Source organism: Acomys minous (assembly GCF_964271855.1).
Source record: "Acomys minous genome assembly, chromosome: 15".
Classification (NCBI taxonomy): Eukaryota; Metazoa; Chordata; class Mammalia; order Rodentia; family Muridae; genus Acomys; species Acomys minous.
In genome coordinates, this window is record NC_140497.1 from 77171128 (window position 1) to 77192979 (window position 21852).

At 40.1% G+C, this 21852-nt stretch overlaps 1 protein-coding gene across 2 annotated transcripts in view; it reads right to left on the minus strand.

Annotated features, from left to right (window-relative positions):
* Positions 1-21852, minus strand: part of ANTXR2 (ANTXR cell adhesion molecule 2) — a 123247-nt gene that overhangs the window by 80952 nt on the left and 20443 nt on the right. For both annotated transcript variants that reach the window (XM_084759361.1, XM_084759360.1), the window contains exons 4-8: positions 21491-21572; positions 20923-21030; positions 20703-20771; positions 19803-19883; positions 2043-2103 (exon numbers count right to left, since the gene is read on the minus strand). In XM_084759361.1, the coding sequence (XP_084615487.1) occupies positions 2043-2103; positions 19803-19883; positions 20703-20771; positions 20923-21030; positions 21491-21572 (401 nt within the window). The remainder of the gene's footprint in view (positions 1-2042; positions 2104-19802; positions 19884-20702; positions 20772-20922; positions 21031-21490; positions 21573-21852) is intronic.

Consider the following 21852-nt stretch of genomic DNA (forward strand, 5'->3'; position numbering starts at 1 on the left):
AAATATGCCAGAAGAAAAGCTGACAGATAAGATCTCTTAATAGACAGGGAATTGCTGCTTGACTACAAGAGCACGTGTCAGTGATCCCAATGAACAAACGAAATCAAAAGAAATGCTTCAGAGTCAATCTGAACAAACTACAGGTGAGGAACTGGGAAGCTCTCCAAGGCAAAGGTAGTTTTGGGGACTCCAACAAAATAATCAGCAATTTTTTTTTCTAGAAAGAACATAGAAATAGTGCAACTATACACAACACTATACACACACACAAAAAAAACCCCACAAACACACATTTACATCATAGAACTATCTTGTGGAAAAGTTCCCACTTTAATATTATAAATGTGTTGGTTGCTTTTGGCTGGCTGAGCTGAAGTTCCGGTTTTGCTTGTTTGGTTTTTGTTCTTATTTTTCAGTACATGTATTTATAAAAAAAAAATACATAGCTCAGATTTTGTTGAAGTTTACAAATCAGGCAAAGGCCACTTGCGATGCCTTGTTGTAGGAGAATGGTTTTCCTCCCATCCCCAAGCTCCCAGAATAATGACCCATGGGGCTCAATTATTATTTTACAAATACCCAGGCCATACAGCTATTCTAGCCGACAAGATGTGCGGAAGAGGAATGCGTGTGAGTTCAGGTGACCAGCCACCTGAAGGAATGTAAATTAGTATAAATGGGTTATTTTCAAGTTATGAGCTAGTCAGAGAAGAGCCTAGCTATATGGCCTAGGCACCTGTAAAATAATAATTGAGTCTCATGGGTCATTTATTCTGGGATCTTGGGCAAAGGAGGAAACACCTTCCCTTACAGGAATGCCTGAATGGACTTTTATGGTCAGAGTTCTTTCATTTTAATTCACCTTAATTCTCTCTTTCCTCCCAAACCTCCCCCTTTTCACATTACGCTGCATAGATACTGTCATCAGATACCAAGGCGAAACTGACAGGCCACTCTCTGTTCACTGTGTAGTGAAAGGAGGCTTACTAGTAACTTCTAAGAACATGCAGGCAAACATAACCCGTAATTCAGTAAGACCACAGGCACTGGTGCCAGGTGGACAAGGATCCAGAGGACAATGACTAGCAGAATATATCAAATCTATCAGTCTGCCCCTGCTTCGCTGCCTCCACCTGCAAATGGAGGCAGATACAACTTACAAATAGTGTTGTTACAGTGATGGGTAAAACTGTATATTCAAAGGACACAGTCCAATAAAGAAAAACTGTTGCTTTAATGTAGCTTCCAGTTACTTGTCTTTGTTTTCTCTAGGAAAAAAGCAATGACCTCCATCCTTAGAAAAGACCCTGATGCCCTGAAGTATCTACATGCGCTTCCTGCGCAGCATCTCTGTGATCATGTATGAGGGAGCTTGAGGATGCAGGACCCCAGAGCCTGCCCAACAACCATGATGCTCTGGGGTGATTCCATGACGTAATCCTTTGGGAGTCAGCATGTTTCCTTCTCTAAGTAAAGGTGTGCTAAAATGAACTCTAGGTCAACTTGAAGAAGAAAATAGGCCAGGGAGAAGCAGACTCTCTGGGCAGAGGAACGTCTGGGAGGGGAACCTGAGCCTGATTCAAGTGACAGTTGATGAAGCCATCTGCTTCTTCCCCGCACTCTGCCCCTAAGTCACTTCCGTATGTGCCTGGAGCTGGCAGGTATGATGACACGGCCAGGTCACTAGAGAACAGAGGTATGTGCCTTCAGATCCAGGACGATCCAATCAGATAAAGGATGCTGTCATTCATTTTGTTTGCCACAGAAAAGGTCTCAAACATGAACTAAATATACAGAACATTCTAAAAGCCTGTCACACAATATGCTCATTATTTAAAATAACATTGGAATCTTAAAAATTTGAATTTAAAATAGAAATATTTCAAGGAATTATTTAAAAATTCTTACGCAGAAAAAAAAAAGATGCCAGAAAAGTTAATTTTGCTATTCTCCTTCCAACATGAGTTTTAAATCATATATTTTAGCTAGGGTGAAAAGAAAAACAATTTCTTACGTGGTATTTTTAAATTCTAAACACTTACCCCCAACACAGACAGTTGAAGGACTCAGTTCCAGGATTTCAGTACATGATTGATCTAGAATCTGAAAAAGAAAAAAAAAATAAGAATAAGCTACAAGATTAATTGTAACATGTGCATCCTACATTTACTAACAAACTTGAGGTCATCTCTCTATTTCAAAAGATACCAGAGGAAAAAAAATCAATTCACCATTACACTCTTTGGAAATACTTGTGTTGTCTTGAGGTATAATCTAACATTGCACAGTGTAAAGCCACTATTTGATCAGAGTAAATCCAGATAAACAGAGGAAAGATGTGCACTGCCTCAAAGTGGGGTGGCCATCGATATGATCAGAGAACTAAAATGTCCTCATATCAAAACCAATGTTATCCTTCCCTGTCCGGCAAAAACAAGACAGCAAAGCCAACTGCCTGCTTAATTCTGCTGCCTGTTATGGTCTCTGTTTTCAAAGACTACCAACTTTCAACAGCTTCTTTACATGATGATGTATGTGTTCCTAGTCCATTTCCCAGGCTTAACTAACTCCCAGAGGTGCTCATCTTCCTCGTGCGCATCAAACGTCACACTTGCGGAATGCAGATTCCTTGTGGAAGCCAAACATTATTCTCAAAAGCACGGCCTGCGTTCAAGCCTTCACAGAGCACGGGAGCAGAATGGCTCCGCCTAAGATGCTCTGAGACACAGAAGCCACCACACAAGGCACGTGGATACACGTGAAAGACAATGAGGTGAGCAGTGCCTGATGGTCCTCGCAGTGCTGGCTCTATTGTTAGGGCTCCTCTGCTCTGCCTTATCAAAGTCAGACAAAGTCCAGATGGTCTGCGACCGGCATTCCGCTCTTGGCGGAACTTGAAGACAGACGAAGTGCAGTGGTTACCACATCCCCTGCCCATAACTAAACAGGACGGAAGTCCTGCAGCCAAAAAGAAAAATAACAAGCCTTTTTCCTGTGCGTTTTTAATTACAGTGGAAATTCAGACACTCCTCGTCTAAAATCCCCCAGAAAATCACGGACTTAGCCCCACTGAATGTGCATCTGATCAGAGGGCATCTCCTGGACTTTTGAAAGTTTTTTTTTCCAAATGAACACAACTCTTCATGCAGCTGCCTGTTATGAGTCCCCAGTGACTAGAAAACAAATCTAGAAATATTTTACATTGTATAAAGCTACCAAAACTCATGGATGACAAAACTGGGGACCAATGGTAAAAAGGAAATACACACTCACGGAGGGGCAGGATTTCAAGTCATCAGCATCTTTAACTATTTTCTCGGAATTTGGGTAACAAGACTCTAAAGGAAGCAGGTAGAATGGTGTTGTCGGTTAAGACTAAGCGGAAAAACATTCCAACTGATGAAAAAGGGCATGATTTGTATAGTTGAAACTAAAGGGGAAATTGCTTTAAATTAGTGAATCAGAAAGTCAGCATCACCATGTGACATAATCCAGCTAAATTTGCTTAGCATTTCCTCCCTTCTCCAGAAATTGAACTTTATGTCGAGGGTGGAACTTACTTCATCTACAAGAAGATATTTAAAATAAATAAAAAATAAATAAATACATCAGATTATACAGCAGAGCCAACTTCATGATGAAAACATTGTTTTATACATGTAATGCAAACAATAACTGTTGAAGTTGAAAAATGAGCTAGAAATAGCATTAAAAATGTTTCTCTCATCATTAAACCAACAGCGACATTGGTACACAGATAACTCAAGACAGGTTTTTTTAAGAGAAAGCACGTAACCCTTCTATAAACTGTGGATTTTAGAAATACGGGATGATATAACTTGAAAGAACATTCATCAAAATCACTTTCAGAAAAAATACTCAGAAGGTGTGGGTAGGCAAGAATGACCAGAGAGTTAATACAGATTTGGAAATAAAAATGGTGTGTAAATTTGTTTTCCGTGAGAAGTTACCATATTCTATACTACGAAGGCAATAACTAGAAATTGAATCCCCTGATATTGGAGTGTAGACAGTTTACACGTAATGCTTTAAATAATAAGCACCATTAAAGTACAATAGTTCATAAAAATCTTCTCTACAAGTAATGACAGCAAGTGAGAAGCTCAAGATGTTAAAAAATGGAGATCTTCCAAGTAAGATGGTCAACTAGACAGCATGAACTAGTGAAGAGAAGCCAGAATAAGAAAGAGGCTGGCTGGATTCCAAAGGGGAAAAAAGCAACAAGAAAGCTGGAAATTTACTAGACTGTGTGGGTAGGATACCTAAAAAGTATAGATAAAAACACACTGGCTCATGGGAGATGCTGAGCTTAACACAGTGCAAGCATAGGGATGCCTAATGGGGATGGAGGGAGGAAGGCAGAAAACTTCTCCAAAGCATAAGGCTTGTGGCCCTGGTGAAAGGAAACTTGGATTCTCAGCTCTAGGATAGGCCCCAAAAAACACATGCAGGTCTTCAGGCAAGATGGTTTTGATGAAACAGTGAATCCTTGGGCAGATGGTTCCACCATGGTACAGAACCACACTTTTTCATTCTGGGTGACTCAGAGGGAAGGTGCTGGGCCAGGAAGCATCTTGAGAGAAGTTCTGATTGACACTAAACTATCCTCAGGGGATGAGAATGGAGACCATTCACAGGACAAGGAATTGGAATCTAATCTGCAACTCTGCCAGGACAAGAAGAGCTCTTGGATGCAGAGGTAGAGAACTGGTGGGCTGGAAGCTCCAGAGCCAAAAACAGTGCACAGCGGAAGACTGGGCTCAAGAGATGGAGTGAGTTATGAGAGGTCACTGCCCCTCCTGGTTGCCTGGAACAGATCTTATCAACTACAAATAACTCTGAAGTTAGGTAACTTGGAGCTTAGAAGCTCAGTGAATACACCCACTACAACCAATTATCTGTTATCCAACACCATAGAACCTGAAATCCTATAGCTCTCCTGGTCCACTAACACCGCAACTGGATGGATTCCAGGGAGTGGATAAAATATTTAAGAGAACCTCCGACTTGTAAAGATCTCAGCGCATAGCTTTTCATACTTCTAATGAGTTTGGGAAACGCCTACAGAAGAAACATAAACTACGCTAAGGCGCGGTGTGAACTGGAGAGTGCAGAAGGGTGAGAGTGTTCACACAGAACCGATTGCAGTGCTCGGTATGAGCAGCACTGACCCTGGTAGGCAAAGAAGGGAAACTATAAAAAAGGAAACTTGAGACCCTGAAACCAGGGTACTCAATAGGCATATGGACAATCAAAGCACAGAAACACAGGAAATACAAACAAAGCAAAGGTGTCGTGACTCCTTCCGACACACCATAACTCTTCAACTGCTAGTTTAAAGATGTGGAACATGCCTCAAAATGTTCCACAAGTAGAAAGAGAAAGCAAAGTGTTGCAGGACATTTGATCCCAATGTGATCCCTGAGATTGTGAGCTGTAAAAACCTGTTTTTGTTTGGTGTGGTTGAGCCCCGACACACACCTTTAATCCAATAGCTTTCTGTACACAGGATTGAATAAAGTTAAGCCTAGGTCAAGAGGCAGAGCAAGAAGCCAGCTGACAGGGATTAAGGAGTAGGAGGGACTTTGGATAGTTTGGGAAGTGCACATATGAGGAAGGAAAGATGGCTCAGTGGCTGAGTACGTGCTGCTGTAACAGAAGGCCCAGATTCCCAGAACCTATGTGTGGGCTCACAATCCTCTGTGTCACCACTTCCAGGGAAGAGGACACCCTCTTTCGGCTTCTGCCTGCACCAGATATGCATGTTACACATACACACATGCAGACAAATATTCATATACATAAAATGGAATTAGGTTTGTTTTAAAGAAAAGTATCAAAACCATCACAAATATCTTATGACTGAATAGGCCAGGAGTGTGAGGTTGATTTAATATACTAGTGCAACACACACAGACTTAAAAGATAAAAATCACATCATTGTCGAATAGTTGTAGAAAGATCTTTGACAATGTTCAACATCCCTCTTGATAAAAGCCCTTAAAAAAAAAACAGAAATAAAAAGAATAGACTCTAGTATACTAAAGATTATGTACGATAATTTTACAGGCCACATAATACTAAATGGGAAGAAAGCTGGAAACATTTTCTAGAGTGTCAGAAATGAGACAAGAGTGTCCATTCTCACTGCTCTTGTTCAACACGGTACTTCAAGTGTTAACTAGAGCTAAAATGGAAGAGAAAGAAATTAGAAGGAACACAAACAGGAAAGGAAGAAATCAAAGTATCCCTATTTTCAGATGCCACAAACCTATAGTTCTAAGAGCCTAATGACGAGAAAACACTCAGATATTCTAAACCCTTTCAGACAAGCCTCATGATATAGTGAACAATGGCCATTTGGCGCCTTTGTCTATGCTGATAAAACCTTCCCAAGAACGAAGCAAGGAAAACATCAAAGTCACAATAGCTTCAAGGAATGTAAAATAGAACTAATAAACATAACAAAAGAAGCAACAGGCCTCTCAACCTGTAGATTATAAACCCCATCAAAGTCCCAATAAGGATCCTCACATAACTAGACAAATTAATTCCATAATTCCTATGGAAGCATAAAATCACTGACTACCCAAAACAATGCTTAGTGGACAAAGTAATGGTGGTGGTTCATAATATTCCATCTCAACACTCCTATATGCTACAGAGCCACAAGAACTAAAACCAAATTGTGGTGCCATTATTTTTTAAGGCTAGACTAGAGTACACAGAAATTCTGTAGAGTTGTAGCCATCTAATTTTTGAAAACAAAATTTAAAATAGATTTTGTAAAATGGCACTCTTAAGTGATACTGGGAAAACTGAATATCTGCCTTATTATTCATTCTTCTATAGAAATGAGACTCAGCCCTTATCTCTCACAGTGAACAAACATAAATTCAAAATTAATCATCTACTTTAATGTACTACCCAAATCCTTGACATGCTAGAGGAAACGCCAAAGAAGAATGTTAAGGTGTATGCATGGGCAAGGTCTTTCTGAAAAATAATCCAAGAGCACAGAAAATAGCTCCAAAAATTGGCAAACTGGATCCTGAAAAGTTGCAATGCTCCTGCACAGCCTGGGAAACCATCACCAGAAGAGGAAAGTCTCTATGAACTGCACAGCTCACATGGGTTTAGTAGCCAGTCTATATAAAGAATTTAAAAATTGAGCCCAATAAAAATCAACTCATTCAGTCAGTCAACAAACCATACTCAAAAGTGAAAGAAGTGGCCAGTAAACATAAAAAGTACTCAACGTCCTTAGCCATCAGGAAAGGGTAAATTAAAAGCAGTTTAAATTCCTCTCACTCCAGTTAGAAGAGCTGTCATCAAGCACATAAGGGACACATAATAGTGAGGATGTAAAGAAGGAGCCATTGCCTGCTGTTTAGCTGTTTTCCTTCACACTTGCTGACAAGTGCATCTGTTCTGTTGCTGTCACTGCTGCTGCTGTTATGTTCCCTCATGCATATCAGAACCCAGCTTCTTTGGGCTCTACGGCACCCATACCATACACATGCACACGTACATATACACATGTGTGCACACATACATACATGAGGGCATACACATACATACACATAACTATGTGTTAAATGTTTTCTTAAGAACATTAACTGAAAATAGAACCACCGCATTACACGGCTATACCACACTCCTGGGTGTATGCATAAAGGGCTCTACATACCACATACACACCACAGAGGTATTTGTATGTTTACATGTCTTAATAGCTAAGACACACAACCACCTAGATGTACATCAGCAGGTAAATGAGTAATATGCACATGCACCATGAATCTCCACTCATTCATCCATAATTAAATAAATGAAGGATGAAGCGATGGTTCAGTGGTTACAAGTGCAAGCTGCCCCTGCAGAGGATATAAGTTCAGCTCCCAGCACTCAGATTAGGCTTGTTGCAACTGCCTGTAACTCCATCTGTGGGAGAGTCAATGCACCTGGCCTCCGAGAGCACTTAACGTTCACATGCATACATCCACATGCACGGTTATAAATAAACACTTAATAGAAAGTAAATCTTAAAAGGAAAAAAAAAGAGGATGGTACTTGCAGAAAAATATTCAGAGCTGGAGACAGTGTTAAATGACATGGGCAAGATTCAGAAAGATAAATACCATGTGCTCTCTCAGAGGCAGACTCTGTGTGTGTGTGTGTGTGTGTGTGTGTGTGTGTGTGTGTGTGTGTGTGTGTGTGTGTGTCCTGCTGAGGATTGGTCTTTCATTGTTCTTTCTTTTAGTTTTCTTTCCTTCTTCTTTTTATGAGTGCACCTTTAATCTACATTTGCTCCCACAGCATACAACCTGAGTGGAAGATAAGGATGTAAAATTCCGGAACATGGAGGTCCTAGAGGAGCCACTCTTGGTCTACACAATACAATTTGTAACCCTTGTGTTTATAATCTTGTGAAGAATTACAATGGGATACAGATTGACAAATAGAATATTTTTTTTTAACAACTCTATGCTCCACTGTGTTATTCCAAACTTCTAATCAAATGCCCATGTTTAATCAAGTGCCTTTGTTGAAACTCCCTCCTACTTAGGATTTCTTCACAAGCCTCCTGTGGACTGTATTTAAAAAAAAAAAACGGTTTTCTAGTAATATACAAAAATACATCATCTTTCCCAAGTTGTGTGGGGGAATAAAATTTCTGGCGGATTTCAGAGCAGGGTGGTGGTGGTTTACACCTTTAATCGAAGTTCTTGAGAGGCAGAGGCAGGCAGATGTCTGAGTGCAAGGTCAGCCAGGTCCTGAAGAGCCAGGGCTACATATAGAAACACCATAAAAAAAAAAAAAAAACCAAATGTGTGCCTGTATGTATGTATGTATGTATGTATGTATGTATGTATGTATAAATTGCTGATGGACTAGTTGCATTATCCCTTACAAATAGTAATTGCTGCTATTCTGTGGATTCTAACTATAAAAACTCAATAAGTGACTCATAAAATTCAAAGATCAGAAAGCCCTGAATAGCTGATGAAATTGCAAGTACTAATTTTATGGAATTTCTCTATCTGAGAAGGGCGAAGGGAAGAATTGTATAAGGCTGCTTAGCATCAGCTCTGAGTTCATTCCGGGTTAGCAGCAAGGCCAGATGCAGTGAGAAGAGGCAGCTGTGCAGCTACCTGCACCTCCTTGAGGATGCGGATGTTTGGCTGGACATGGAAGTAGAGGCCACTCTTGTCCCTTCTCCACAGCCCAATTGGAAGGAAGTATCAGAATGGGCACTACACAGGCATGTTCCAAATTAAATTGGATTAAACCGCCTCTGTCTCGTGGAGTGTCAGTTTGCAGACCTTCAATATAGACCGGGTTCCTCACCAGCTACCAAGGGGCAGACATGCCTTCTGAGATCGGGAACCAGGTCTATGTCAGAGCCCAGATATTCCAGGAAGTCTGCTGTCTGTCCACAATGAGTGCATCATCTTGTCTTTCATTTGACACCTGGGGCTTTATAATTGCTGATTAATAAACAAACTCAATAATGTTGTTATCAAGGAACCATCACTTGCAGAGAGAAAAAAATTGAGTTTACGGTATACTCAAGGCATGACTCATGTCTATGGAGTTTTGCATATTCTGATTAAGATTGTAACTTCCTTAACAAATCTACATATTAGAGGCATGTTGTAGTACCCAGTAGGACACAGATAAAGTAAAAGCCATATTATAAACTTAAAACTACATATGACATAGTTAATGGGGTTTTTTTCCTGGTATTTAGCATAGCATAGGGCTGTTTAGTGAAAAGTTATACTTGAAATATGACCAAGATAAAAATTCAACATGGAATAAATTAATATGGAACAATGAAGTCAAAATATTTACCTACCTATGGTATCTTCAAAGCTCATAACATTGTAAGAAATAGTTCAAAGCATTATGATTTAAATATCAAATATCCAGTGTGGAAAAAACAAAATCAGAACCTCTCAACAACCAATATAAGCCAAAACAGATTTTAAAATCCATATATATATATATATTTTTTTTTTTAATTTCTAAATAGCCTATTTCATAAAAATGTAGCAACTAATTTTAAATGAGCAGGATTACCATATGTTTAAACCACAACCTAATATAAAAAAAAATGTGGAAATTTTTGTCATAAATATCACTTGCTCAATTTATATTAATTAAAATTGTCCAAAAAGCAAATATAAAGCTGGGCATGTAGTTTAAGGACTTTCTCAGTGAAAAGCACAGGCATTCTGAATATAAAACAAAGAAACGAACACAGAGTTTCCTAGTTTGCTTTCCGTTGCTGTACCATAAACTGACCCAAAGCGACTTGAAGAGGAAAAGGTTTATGTCATCTTACACTTTCCAGTCAGTGCACCAGGAAGGGAAGTCGGGGCAGGAACCCTGGATGCAGGAACAGAAGCAGAGGCCGCGGAGGACCGCTATTTACCTGCTTCCTTTCCATAGCTCACCCAGCTTGCTTTATCTGATCTAGGACCACCAGCCTAGGAGTGGCACCTCCCACAGTGGGCTGGGTCCTCCCACATCCATCACTAATCAAGAAAATGCCCCCACAGACTTTCCGTAGGCCAGTCTAGTGGAGACATCTGGTCAAATCAAGTGCTGCTCTTCCCTGATGACTCCAGTTTGTACCAAGCTGACATATAACTAGCCAGCGCAGAGGGTAGTGTTGGACTTCCTGAAATAATCAAATCATTTTAAGCCATACACATTAAAAATGTGTTTGTATGGGTTCAAGTTTCTAGTCAATATTGCTCATGAGTCATGGGTCCAAATGCAAAATAATAAAACAAAGATGAAAAAGAACAAAGTAGCAACCTAAAAAACATACATTTAGTCTGATACTATCTTTTGAAGAGAGTTTTTCATGTAGAGTGTATAAAAAGAAAAAAGGATAGATATTAAATCCTATCTGTGGAGTGGTTTTTGGGGGAGTATTGTTTTGCCTTGTCACTGTTCGTTGTTTGTTTGTTTGTTTGTTTGTTTTGAGATAGGGTCTCCTATAGCCCAAACTAGATTATGAAGTTGAGAGTAACTTTGAATGCGTGAATATTCTGGACGACCCCCCCCCAAATGGTAGGATTACAAGAATGTACAACCAGGTCCAGCTTTCTGAGTTATTTTTTGTAATAACATCAGTGTGCATGTGCCATGTGTGTGTGTGTGTATGTGTGTGTGTGTGTGTGTGTGTGTGTGTGTGTGTGTGTGTCTGTGTGTGTGTCTGTGTGTCTGTGTGTGTCTGTGTGTGTCTGTGTGTGTCTGTGTATGTCTGTGTGTGTAAAAAGGGTATCAGATCTCTTGGAGCTCGAGTTACTGCCAGTAGTGACCTGCCAAATATGGATGCTAAGAACCAAATCCTAATCCTCTGGAAGAGCAGCAAGCACTCTTAACCATGTCTTTATCCCTACATGTTAAAATATCATTACCAAATAATCAGGCTTCTCCTCCAAAACGGATTGTATCCTTAGATTTAAACTCACATATGACCGACATTCTCCAGCATTTTCACACTTCCGCTAAGCACCCTAAATAACTGTCTAACTGATTCAGGTAGAACTCATTGACAGAGGATGATGACGATGACTTTGTCTAACTGATTCAGGTAGAACTCATTGACAGAGGATGGTGACAAATAACTGACCACTATTCGAGCCACATTCCTGACACAGAAAAGCTGTATGTGTCTGTGGCATATAGTGTGCCGGCAAATATCAGTAAGGGTAATAACAGCCTTCAAAAGCAAGCATTTTAATCTTCTGACTCACTGAGCAGATAGAAGGTATAGGAATGGACCCCAAATACAAAGGTTCAAATTTTAAATCTTACAAAGGGGAAAAATCACTGAGTGGTAATGGCTTTAAAGTCCCAACAACGTGAGTCTTCTCTATGGTTGCCAAATACCCCAACCAATTATCTTTCCTCTAAGAAGTAATATTTCAGTTTAAACCAATTCCATTTACCATCACATGCTCTGGGTAATTTAGACACTTGGCCCCAGCATCAAGATTAGCATTGAGGAGGTCAGTTGTCCAGAACGCTGAAAAGCCTTTCTCACCTGGACTTCATGGAAAAAACAGATTATGTGTGAGGGGAAAAAAAAACAACCTTGGGAGAACTGGTGTAGTGAAAATGCCGTGGGGTAGGGTGAAGGGTACGTCCCACACAATGGTCACGCCGCTGCAGACCCAACACTGTGGGGTCCTTTCTCCCTCTGCCCACTAGTCCACCCCTGTTCCCTGCATGCATTTAAACTGGCTCCACTTCTATTTCTAACCACATTCCCTAGTACAATTATTTGGTCTGAGACAGAAAAACATTGATACTTCTGTAACTGCCCCAGGATACCTACCAGTGTCCTAGTTGCAGCCATGGCAATAATGTTAATAAAAATGAGCCCAAATGGCAAATGTCAAGTGACATGAAGTTCCTTTGCACCTCATAGCTACAGCTTTATACCAACACACCTTTTTGGTCTTCCCATTTCACAAAAGCACAGAAGTGTTACATAGTAACTGGAAAATTCATTTCCAAACCTAAAGAAACCGATTTGCTGCACGTTTTTCACAGTGATGCATAGATTATCGCTTAGTAGCCAGAGGTGCTCATTTCTATGTTTTATTCACTACAATTGTTGTCTATATTTGTTATATCTGATCTTATACAACTTTGTACTGGTAAATAAAGTGATTTTCTGTGAGACAGAGATAGAAGAGTCGTATTATCAGTTCTGTCTACTTCTCAAGTAAGTATGCCTTAAAAACAATAAAGTTTAACAGGTCTGTGACAGATGTCCCATCTTTGTAACCACAACTCAGGAAAGCATCTGCATTGAGTACTCATTAAGAGCTTTTTTAAAAAGTTAGGCTGTGGCTAAGGATGCATCTGAGTGATACAGCACTTGCTATAACATTTGAAAGGGCTAGGTTTAAAAAAGTCTCCAGCACCACAACACACACTCACACACATTTACACATACACCCACACATGCAACATACACATATACACATGCACACATTCATGCATGCACACACACACACTTGCACATACATGCATGCATGCATGCATGCACTTGTACACACATACAAACATGCCCACATGCACATGTATTCACATACATAAACACATGTGCATACACACACACACACACACACACGTGAAAAATAATCAGGATTTGGGGGGAAAACAAGTGATATCTTGATATTACAAGATATAACTGGGAAATCACACTTTGGCACTACAGTTTATACTCCACAGTGCATTAATCATATATTTTATCCAGCTTATCTGCCTTCCTTTTTTCCTCCTGACTTTCTATTCAATTCAATCTGCTCTCAAGAACCGGGAGATGGGGGGGGGGGGGCCCTGGGCCTGCGGGGAGGGCTTAGCAAGCTTAAGAATCTGAGTTGATCCCCAGGGCCCATAGAAAAGCCAGGTGCTACGGTTGCATGTGTTTTTAATCATCAAGATGGTGAGATGGGAGACAGAAGCAGGTGCTGGATCCCTGGAGCTCCCTGGCCTTTGAACCTCACTTTACTTGAAGTTCTAGGCCAAAGAGAGACACTGTTTCAAACACAAAGGTGAACAGCACTCTGGTCTTCTAACCACTACAGGAACGTGTATAACCCCCCCCCCCCACGAACAAGCATACACACAACACAAACTACAACGAAAGTCTAGTTAGCACTCATAAGTTGTTAACAAACAGAACGTTGTCATTTAATTTTGTTTGGATTACCTAATGCCACAGGGTTTCTTTTCTCCCAGAATATGATGAAACTGTAAATAATTATTTATTCAAAGTGGGTTTGATTTCTTTAAAATTCCAACCAAAGCTTTTCTTTAAAAAAAAAAAAAAACCTGTTAAATGTGCATATGAAATGTCAAAGTACAAAAGGTTGTTTAATAAAGTGAACAATTTCATTTCTTCATTTGCTTCTTTAGGTAAAGAGAACTTAGGGTAAGTGTGTTGTCTAGAGTATTTTCGAACAACTTAAATGTGTTCAACTATTACAGTGGGCTGTGCTAATTACTGATTTCTTTCTCATCTGGAACATTTTTTTTTCATCTTCCTTTTCTATGGATAATGCCTCCTCTCTACTTTCTCCTATTGCAAGCAGCCCTAGTGAATTCACTGGCCACGATAGCTCCTGTTGACCTACACTTCAGGCCAGGAGAACAAAGGTGAGCATTACGCCAAGTGGCCTAGGTCATTCCAACATAAGGCCATGCCTCAGCCGAGCAGGATGGAGTCCAGATCTGAGCGAGGCCTGTGATCTTAATGCAGTCCGTGCTGCTTACTTTCCAGGGGGCCACGGACGAACATTGCAACCTTCTGTAGCCCTTACACTCCACCGCCCTCCACACAGGAGAGAATAAATAAACACAGCCATAGGCAAAATTCACAATATGGATCTACCATTTGAATTACCTAGTTTTACGGATCAATATTTTTTTTCACTCTCACACTGATAGTAAATGAATTCTTATCATCTGTGATTCAGATAGTCTTAATGGAGTGTGCCATAAACACCAGGATGAAATCAAAGTCGAATGGAATCAAAGTTCATTTTTAGTGTTCAAATACTGCATAACTATCTAGATTAACAAGGAGTTGGTTTTTCTATGTAGGGTGTAAGTTCTACAATAACTGAAGTTAAGAGAAAATTTATGTTGCACCTAGTACTCCTTAGTAAAAAATGTTCCTAGAGCTAGGCAAGGAATTCGGCACGTACTGGCAGAGGCTGGTAAATAGAAACATTGGATGCTAACAGTTAGCTTTAGACTGCTTAGTGTTTTATGCATGTGCATAGTTAGTGCAGTGCATTTTATTTGCCTTGCTTTATTAATTTAGCATTTCTGAAAGATAAAAAGCAACTCCCACTTCAGATAGTTTGTTAATTCTGTCATAGCTTTATATATATATAAATGTGTGTGTATGTAGGTGTGTGTGTGTATTTAGCCACAGGTGTAGTGGTTTTTCCTTTTTAATTGACAAGTACAGTACAAGATTTTTTTTTTTTTACTTAATAGCTTGAATAAATAAAAAAATGAAATAATCTTTGTGACGTCACATACGTGGGGAGGGGAAGTCTGTGTCTAATCCCTGGTGATCACGTTGTAGCTCCTAACCAGCATCCTGAATACTAATTTCTGTTTTTGGAATAAATCTTGCCAGTTTGGCTTCTTCTCTCCTAAGATGGAATCTTTACAGTTGCTCAAGTGCTGAACTTTCCGTCAACCTGATTTTACAGCCACAGGTTTCCCCAGCCAAGATGCTCACACAAGCCGCTGTGGTGGATGTCTGTCATCAGGGTTACTAACCTCCAGCTTCTCCCTTTGACAAGAGAGACATGAGTTTGCAGTATCTCCTCTATCCATTATAACATGGTTTTACACCCACTCAGATTAAAAAAAAAAAAAACAGAACAGCAGTGAATATTACTAAGAACAGTTTAGCTACAGCACAGTGAGTGAAGTGACTTTTTAAACCTGTGCAATATAGTTTCTCTTAGAAAGCAGCTACTGCAGTGCTATCTGCAAATCCTGCCTGGAATCATTCCCTTCCTATTTATGAATGTGTGTTTTATGTTAGGTTCTGTCTGCCCCTCCCCCCAAACAAATTCTCACTAATCACAGTCACCCTGAGTGTAGTGTGCTTAAGTTTTGGATCACAGTTAGTCTATGAAGCTGGCTGGCTTCACAATGGATTCATCTCTTTCTCCTTAATCTTTTCCAAGGTACGTTTATTAAAAACAAAGCTTGTACAGATAACTTCAAGTAGTGAAACAGCCACGATCTTATTTCGCAAAATAAAAGCAAGGAAGTTTGCACACAGCATTTTTTTTTTTTTTAATTTTCCCTGTTCCCAGACTGCTCACCAACCTGCGGGTTTGTTTTATTTTTATCTTTTCTTCCCAGCATTGCACAATGAGTCACTGACTTTGAACCACGCGGTAATCACAAGTCACTCTGACTTTTACTAGTTCAAATAAAATTTCATTTTCAAATATAAATCTTGCAAATATTTCCGCAAGAAAACAAAAATAGTTTTAATGACTACATATTTTTAAAAAATAACCTAAATTAAAAACAAAAGAATTACATGTTCGTTTGTGGTCAATGTGGTGAGAGAAGTAACAAAAGTGGGTGCAATGGCTCAATTTTAAAAATTTCCAACCTTAACATTTAACTTGCCCTATAATTTTCTAAGGGACATCCCACTGGGGTTTTCTTCCTCAGGGTCAACAGGATTCCTCTCTCTCTTCCTGTCTCTTCTGTTGTCTTATGTGAACGCCTGTCCACTCTGTATGAGAAATTTTCGCTCTGCCTTCAGCTCGCTATTCATCTTAGGAGCCAAAGGCCAATGTTACATCAGAGTCTCTTCTTTGCTCCTTTAGTCCTGTGATCCAGTGACCTCCCAGGTTTTGATAACTTTTACACTATGGAAACTTACCATTTTACTAGCAGTCTATCACAGGTATCATGGTGGCAGCACTAGGCTGGCCTCTGTCCCTGCCAGTACATGCAGCTGGAATTACGAAGTGCATAGCTGAAGGTCCAAGCCTACCCTGTTCTCGACTTCCTTCTGACCAGGAAGGAGAATCTGTTAGGTGCTGCCCTGATTAGTTCCTTGGCTTGGTTTTATCCTCAACAGGCTAAAAACCCCCTTCCTTAAGGAACTCACACGCTTTAAGTATCTTCTATTCTTACGATACCTGCCTCTAAGTAGCAATGGTGATTCCTCAAAGGAAATCGTGGCCCTTTTTTGAGTGTGGGGTCCTGAAATTCCATATAGCTTTGATATGACAAATTCAGATCTCATTACCTGGTGTGGGACGGAGTCCTGATCCATGACCCAAAGATTTGGAAGTAGCGTTGGCCCAACATTTGACATTGACTTCTCTTACCATCTGGATGTCTTTGTTATGACACACTTACTGAATTCAATCCCTGTTCAGTTATGTGGAGTCCGTCCTCACACAACTATTAGTGTTTTAAGCATAACACGCCTAAGATTTTGACATACACACTGCTGAGTACCTTTCCTTACAGGGCACCTCACAGTCAGATCAAGTGCCTCGTCTTCTGTGGACATAGATCTCTGCTTTCCTCGCTTCCTGCTGACTGTTTTCAAGTGCAGCCTCTCTGCCCTCAAGAACACTTAACGATCTAACAATCCATTCCACAGGTGAAATGCAACACCCAGAGGACCTGCAATATGGGATATACTCCAAAGCATGTGGCTTCATAGCAGCCTGTTGGAAGTCAAGCCTGGTTCTCCCACTGCCCACATCAGACTGTGTCCACCCTTTTACCATATCCCACAGTGACAACTGTAGGAGAATTTGAACACAGGACTCTGTAAATCGCCCTGTCCACCACTATTTGGTGTTCTTCCTAAATCTTCATGACCATCAAACAAATGCCAGGCTCAAATGAACCATCCATTTCACTTATGAAACGAAATGAATCCGCGTATGGATAAATCTTCCTAACCTTAATCCACGACACCTGCCAACATATATTATTTAAATTGCTGAGCCCAGACCGTTCTGAGCTCACACAGTTATAGTTACAGCTTCTCCAACTGTCAGTTCAAATCCCGCCATGAAAAGCCTTCTATGGCTTCATATACACAAACCAATCCCATCTTTAGGTCAATTTAACAGTCTATCCACATTAGCACCTGACGCCAATTCTAATCTTACTTTCTTTTCAGTTCCCCCAAAGTGACTACCACCCCCCTCCTCTCATCTGATTTAAGGGTTCTTATTCTATTTTCTTAGTGTTATTTAAACACACTCCACAGCACACTTTCAGCCAGTAGTTTGATGAAGTATATATAATGAATGGGAGAATATCTCCTAATTGTCCTGACCCTATGAAAGATACACTGTACTTATTTTAAATAACAAATATGTATTTTGAATAAGGCAATAGTGTGTAACTACAAAATATGGTTCAGGTTTAGGGGGAAATAGGTGCCTTATACATTCTTAGGGACTGAGCAACTTCTGTCCTAAACAAGAGATAAACTATTTGTGCTCCCTCTTATTTCCACCAAAGAGAGAGAGAGAGAGAGAGAGAGAGAGAGAGAGAGAGAGAGAAAGAGAGAGAGCCATAATACCAGGCTAGCATCACATGGATAAACACCTCAGCCAGTATTGAGTCCAGACTGCTTGTAATGGCTCCAGCTTCTACCTGCAGTCCCTACCAGGTTTCCCCGGAGGCCTGTTCTTTTCAGGTAACAAAACAGCTGCAGCTGAACTGTGCTAGCCTGACACCATACCCATCAGCACCCTCGAGATGTAACGCAAGTGATTTTGTTGGGGAAATGTGTGCCTAGAATTTGTGACTTTTTCTAATACCCTGCTGATTATTTTGACGCAACTTATTCAAGCTGGCATCCACCAAGAACCTCAGTGCAGACAGGCTGCATGGTACTTAAGTCACAGTCTGAACCTGGCCTCAGGGGAAACATACCTGCATTTCTATGTCCCACGACAATGGTTTTAGAAAGATAGACTGTCATCTAGAAGATTCTGGATTGAGTTTCTTAACAAAAGTAAAATTCAAAGAAAGTAATCCAGAGAGGTCTTTACGTGCACACCCCTAAGCATACTAAAAAGTCTATTAGAAATACACTCCTCTGACCGGTTTATTGGGAGTCAATTATTCATCCCTCTCCTTGGATTTTAAAAATTTACATCATATTGTTATTTACCCTGCACTTAGCCATAAAACTTAACTATTTTTCACACCATGCTTTTTCCCTAAAAATCAAAATTAATAATCCACTAAAATCCTGCAATAATTTCATCTCTGTTCCATTCTGCATTTACATTTGGGATGTCCACCGGATGTACCTGAACCAAATTATATGTCTTCTCCAAAACCTCCAAAACTAAAACTAAAACTAAACTCAATAAATCTGACCCTGTCTGCCTAAGGAGCATGGTCTTCAAGGGGGAATTTAAAAATGCCCGAAGCAAATGTTGGAAGTGAGACACTTCTCCTTTTTATAAATGCCAAAAGATTAAAGGAAAATATCTCACTTAGAGAATATAGATTCCCATGCAGTTTGGGGTGATGTTTACCAAATATCATAAATACTTAATAGCAACTGTTCCCAGAGCTTCTAGCAAAAGGCAGTAAAACGAAACATAAACCTCTGCAGGAAGAGCCGGGAGCTCGGCTCCAAATTTCATTCCTTGCCTTCCCCGCCAGACCCGGCTCAGGAGGGCCCAGTGTGTAACAGTCACGCGGAGGACTCCACGGAATCCCAAACAGAAATATTATGTGCTCCGGGGAAACTATTAATCATTGAAACGGGAGGAACAACTGCAGTCAAAGCCTCAGCCGCCGGCTCAAGTTGCCCGACTAATCGGTAAGCGGGCTCGGAGGAGGCACTCATCACGCATTCCAATCAAGTTTTTAATTTTACATTTCCCCTGTAAAGCCTGGAGAAATTCTAAAGGTGGAAGATAGTAAACACCGTGCTCAAAAAGGTGGAGGAGTCAGCGACATTTTCTGAAAAAAAATCTCAAGCTAGAAATCTCAGGCCAGGACCACAGAGCACATGTGGAAGACAGTGGCAGAAGTCATCCACAAGCAAGCAAGCCAAAGCTTTGGGATGAGATCATGTTGGCAGAGGCACTCTCCTCTCGCTAACCACTACCCACCCGCCCCACATGCAACAGTTGCTCTTACAGCTTAAAAGGCACGTCAAGTTACCAGCCTTCCACACCTCAGGAGGGAGGCATACTCACAGAATTGATTATCCCTTTAAGAGCCTGAAATCCGCCTTTGACAGGAAACACTTGGTCCTTGGAATCAGCAATTTTTTCCAGCTTTAAAAAAGAAGAGGAAAGCTTTAAGGGGAAGTTGAGACACACAACCCTTTACAGCTTAAACTCACATGGAAAATTGTTCTGGTTACATTGATCTGAAAACTTACTGCCTGTAACTCATTCATTTGGTGATATAGTACATTTGTCTTAATGATCATGTATACATGTATATAATGTATATATATATATATATATATATATATACAAATTTACACACAAGACCGTGTTATTTAATTATAAAGTACAATTAAAATTCAAGGCCAAAAACTATGGGGAGGAGACCAATTTCTCTCCAGAGACACTGCTGTGAAATGACCTAAGGTCACTGGCTACAAAGCCGAAGCATCATAGAGGGCTAATTGTTGTTAATAGCAGGAGAGCCTGGCCTGGAATTTTAACTATTACTCACACAAAAATGTAAATATAAAATGGCTTATGAAGAAATAGATTGGGACGAAAAATCTTGAGGATTTCTAAATGTGCTCTTCAAATTCCTGCACATAAGAAAAGCTTCAAATCAGAATAAGAATTCTAAATAAAACTGTCATCACTGTCTCAGCAATTAAGGAGGGGGGCACATTCACATAGCATTAATCTAAACATTTGTCATCCTTTAAGGCCCACAGCAAATCCATACAAAAGGAATTTATTTTGAATTTCAGTTTCCATAAGGAAGCCTATGAACAGTCTGACATTTTAGGAGAGGTCAAAGCACAGTCATGTTAGGTAAAATCTCCTCAAGTTATAGCTGAAGGCCTCACTGAAGTACCCTGTAAGGCAAGTTAGTGAGCTACAGTTTGCAGCTCTGTTGTAACTCACCTGAGCCTGTTCAAAATCAAGGACCCCAACACAGTAAACACTGGCACCAAGTGACCTGGACTTCTTTGCCTATGAAAAAAAAAATAGGGGAGAAGGAGAAAGGGGAGGGAGGGAGCGGGAGGGGGAGGGAACACGGGATGGGAGAGAGATTCAAATAAGCTACATGTGCACACACACAAAGGGCAACAGTGGATATACACACCCTCAGCTCAGCGCTTACCTCTTTCTCAGCATATGATGGTACCAGGCCGTCCAGTTTACCATCTGTCAAAGCAATTATGATACTGGAGGTTTTTAAGCCTCTTGCATTTTGAATTTGTTCATTTGCCTGAAAATGAAGAATAATTATGCAACTCACAATTTAATTTTAACTTTTAACCAGATGAATTTGAAGGCCTGACCAAAATAAAGATATTAAGGACTACAAAATAATACATATACATTTATGTGTACTGTTTTATAAAACTGGATATTTGTGCTAGCCTTTTTACTTGTAATGCACGCATATTTATATAAAAGAGTTGCTACTCATAAGTTCCTGTGATGACACTTTTTATTACTATGATTGACTAATCTGAAATTAACCCCAGAGGGATACAGATTTGTTAGAAGACAAAACACAAACAAATGTTTCCTTTCAACAGCCACAGTAAATGTTTTTGACCAGTCTCCTGTCTAGAATGCCAAAATCATTGGGGGTAAAAAAAAAGACATAAACATGTAAGGGGATTTCCCTTATACAATAAGAAGCCGCTATCTCCCATAGGTCCAAATGTAAAATAACTCACAAGCTTTAGTCCTTCGTGGATGTACGTCTCTCCGGTTGGCTTAACAGCTTTTAAATTCTCTAGTCCTTTATCAATTTCGTATCTGAAAAGGAGATTGGGCAAAGACTATAACAAACCCTTTCTGATAACTTAACTCTCCCCTAGTCAGAAACAAAGGGAAAGACATGGCAGACACATGCCATAATCTCTATCCTGTTACAGGCAGGTGGTGATTTATGAATTATAACCAAGTAATCGTAAAGACACTAAATATGTCATCAAATCAAAGTATCTCATGTACATTGTGAGCCATGAACCTTTGATCGTACTTGTCTTCTGCAAGTGTTAAGGAGTCAGTCCAATGTGCTTCCCTTCAAACCAAC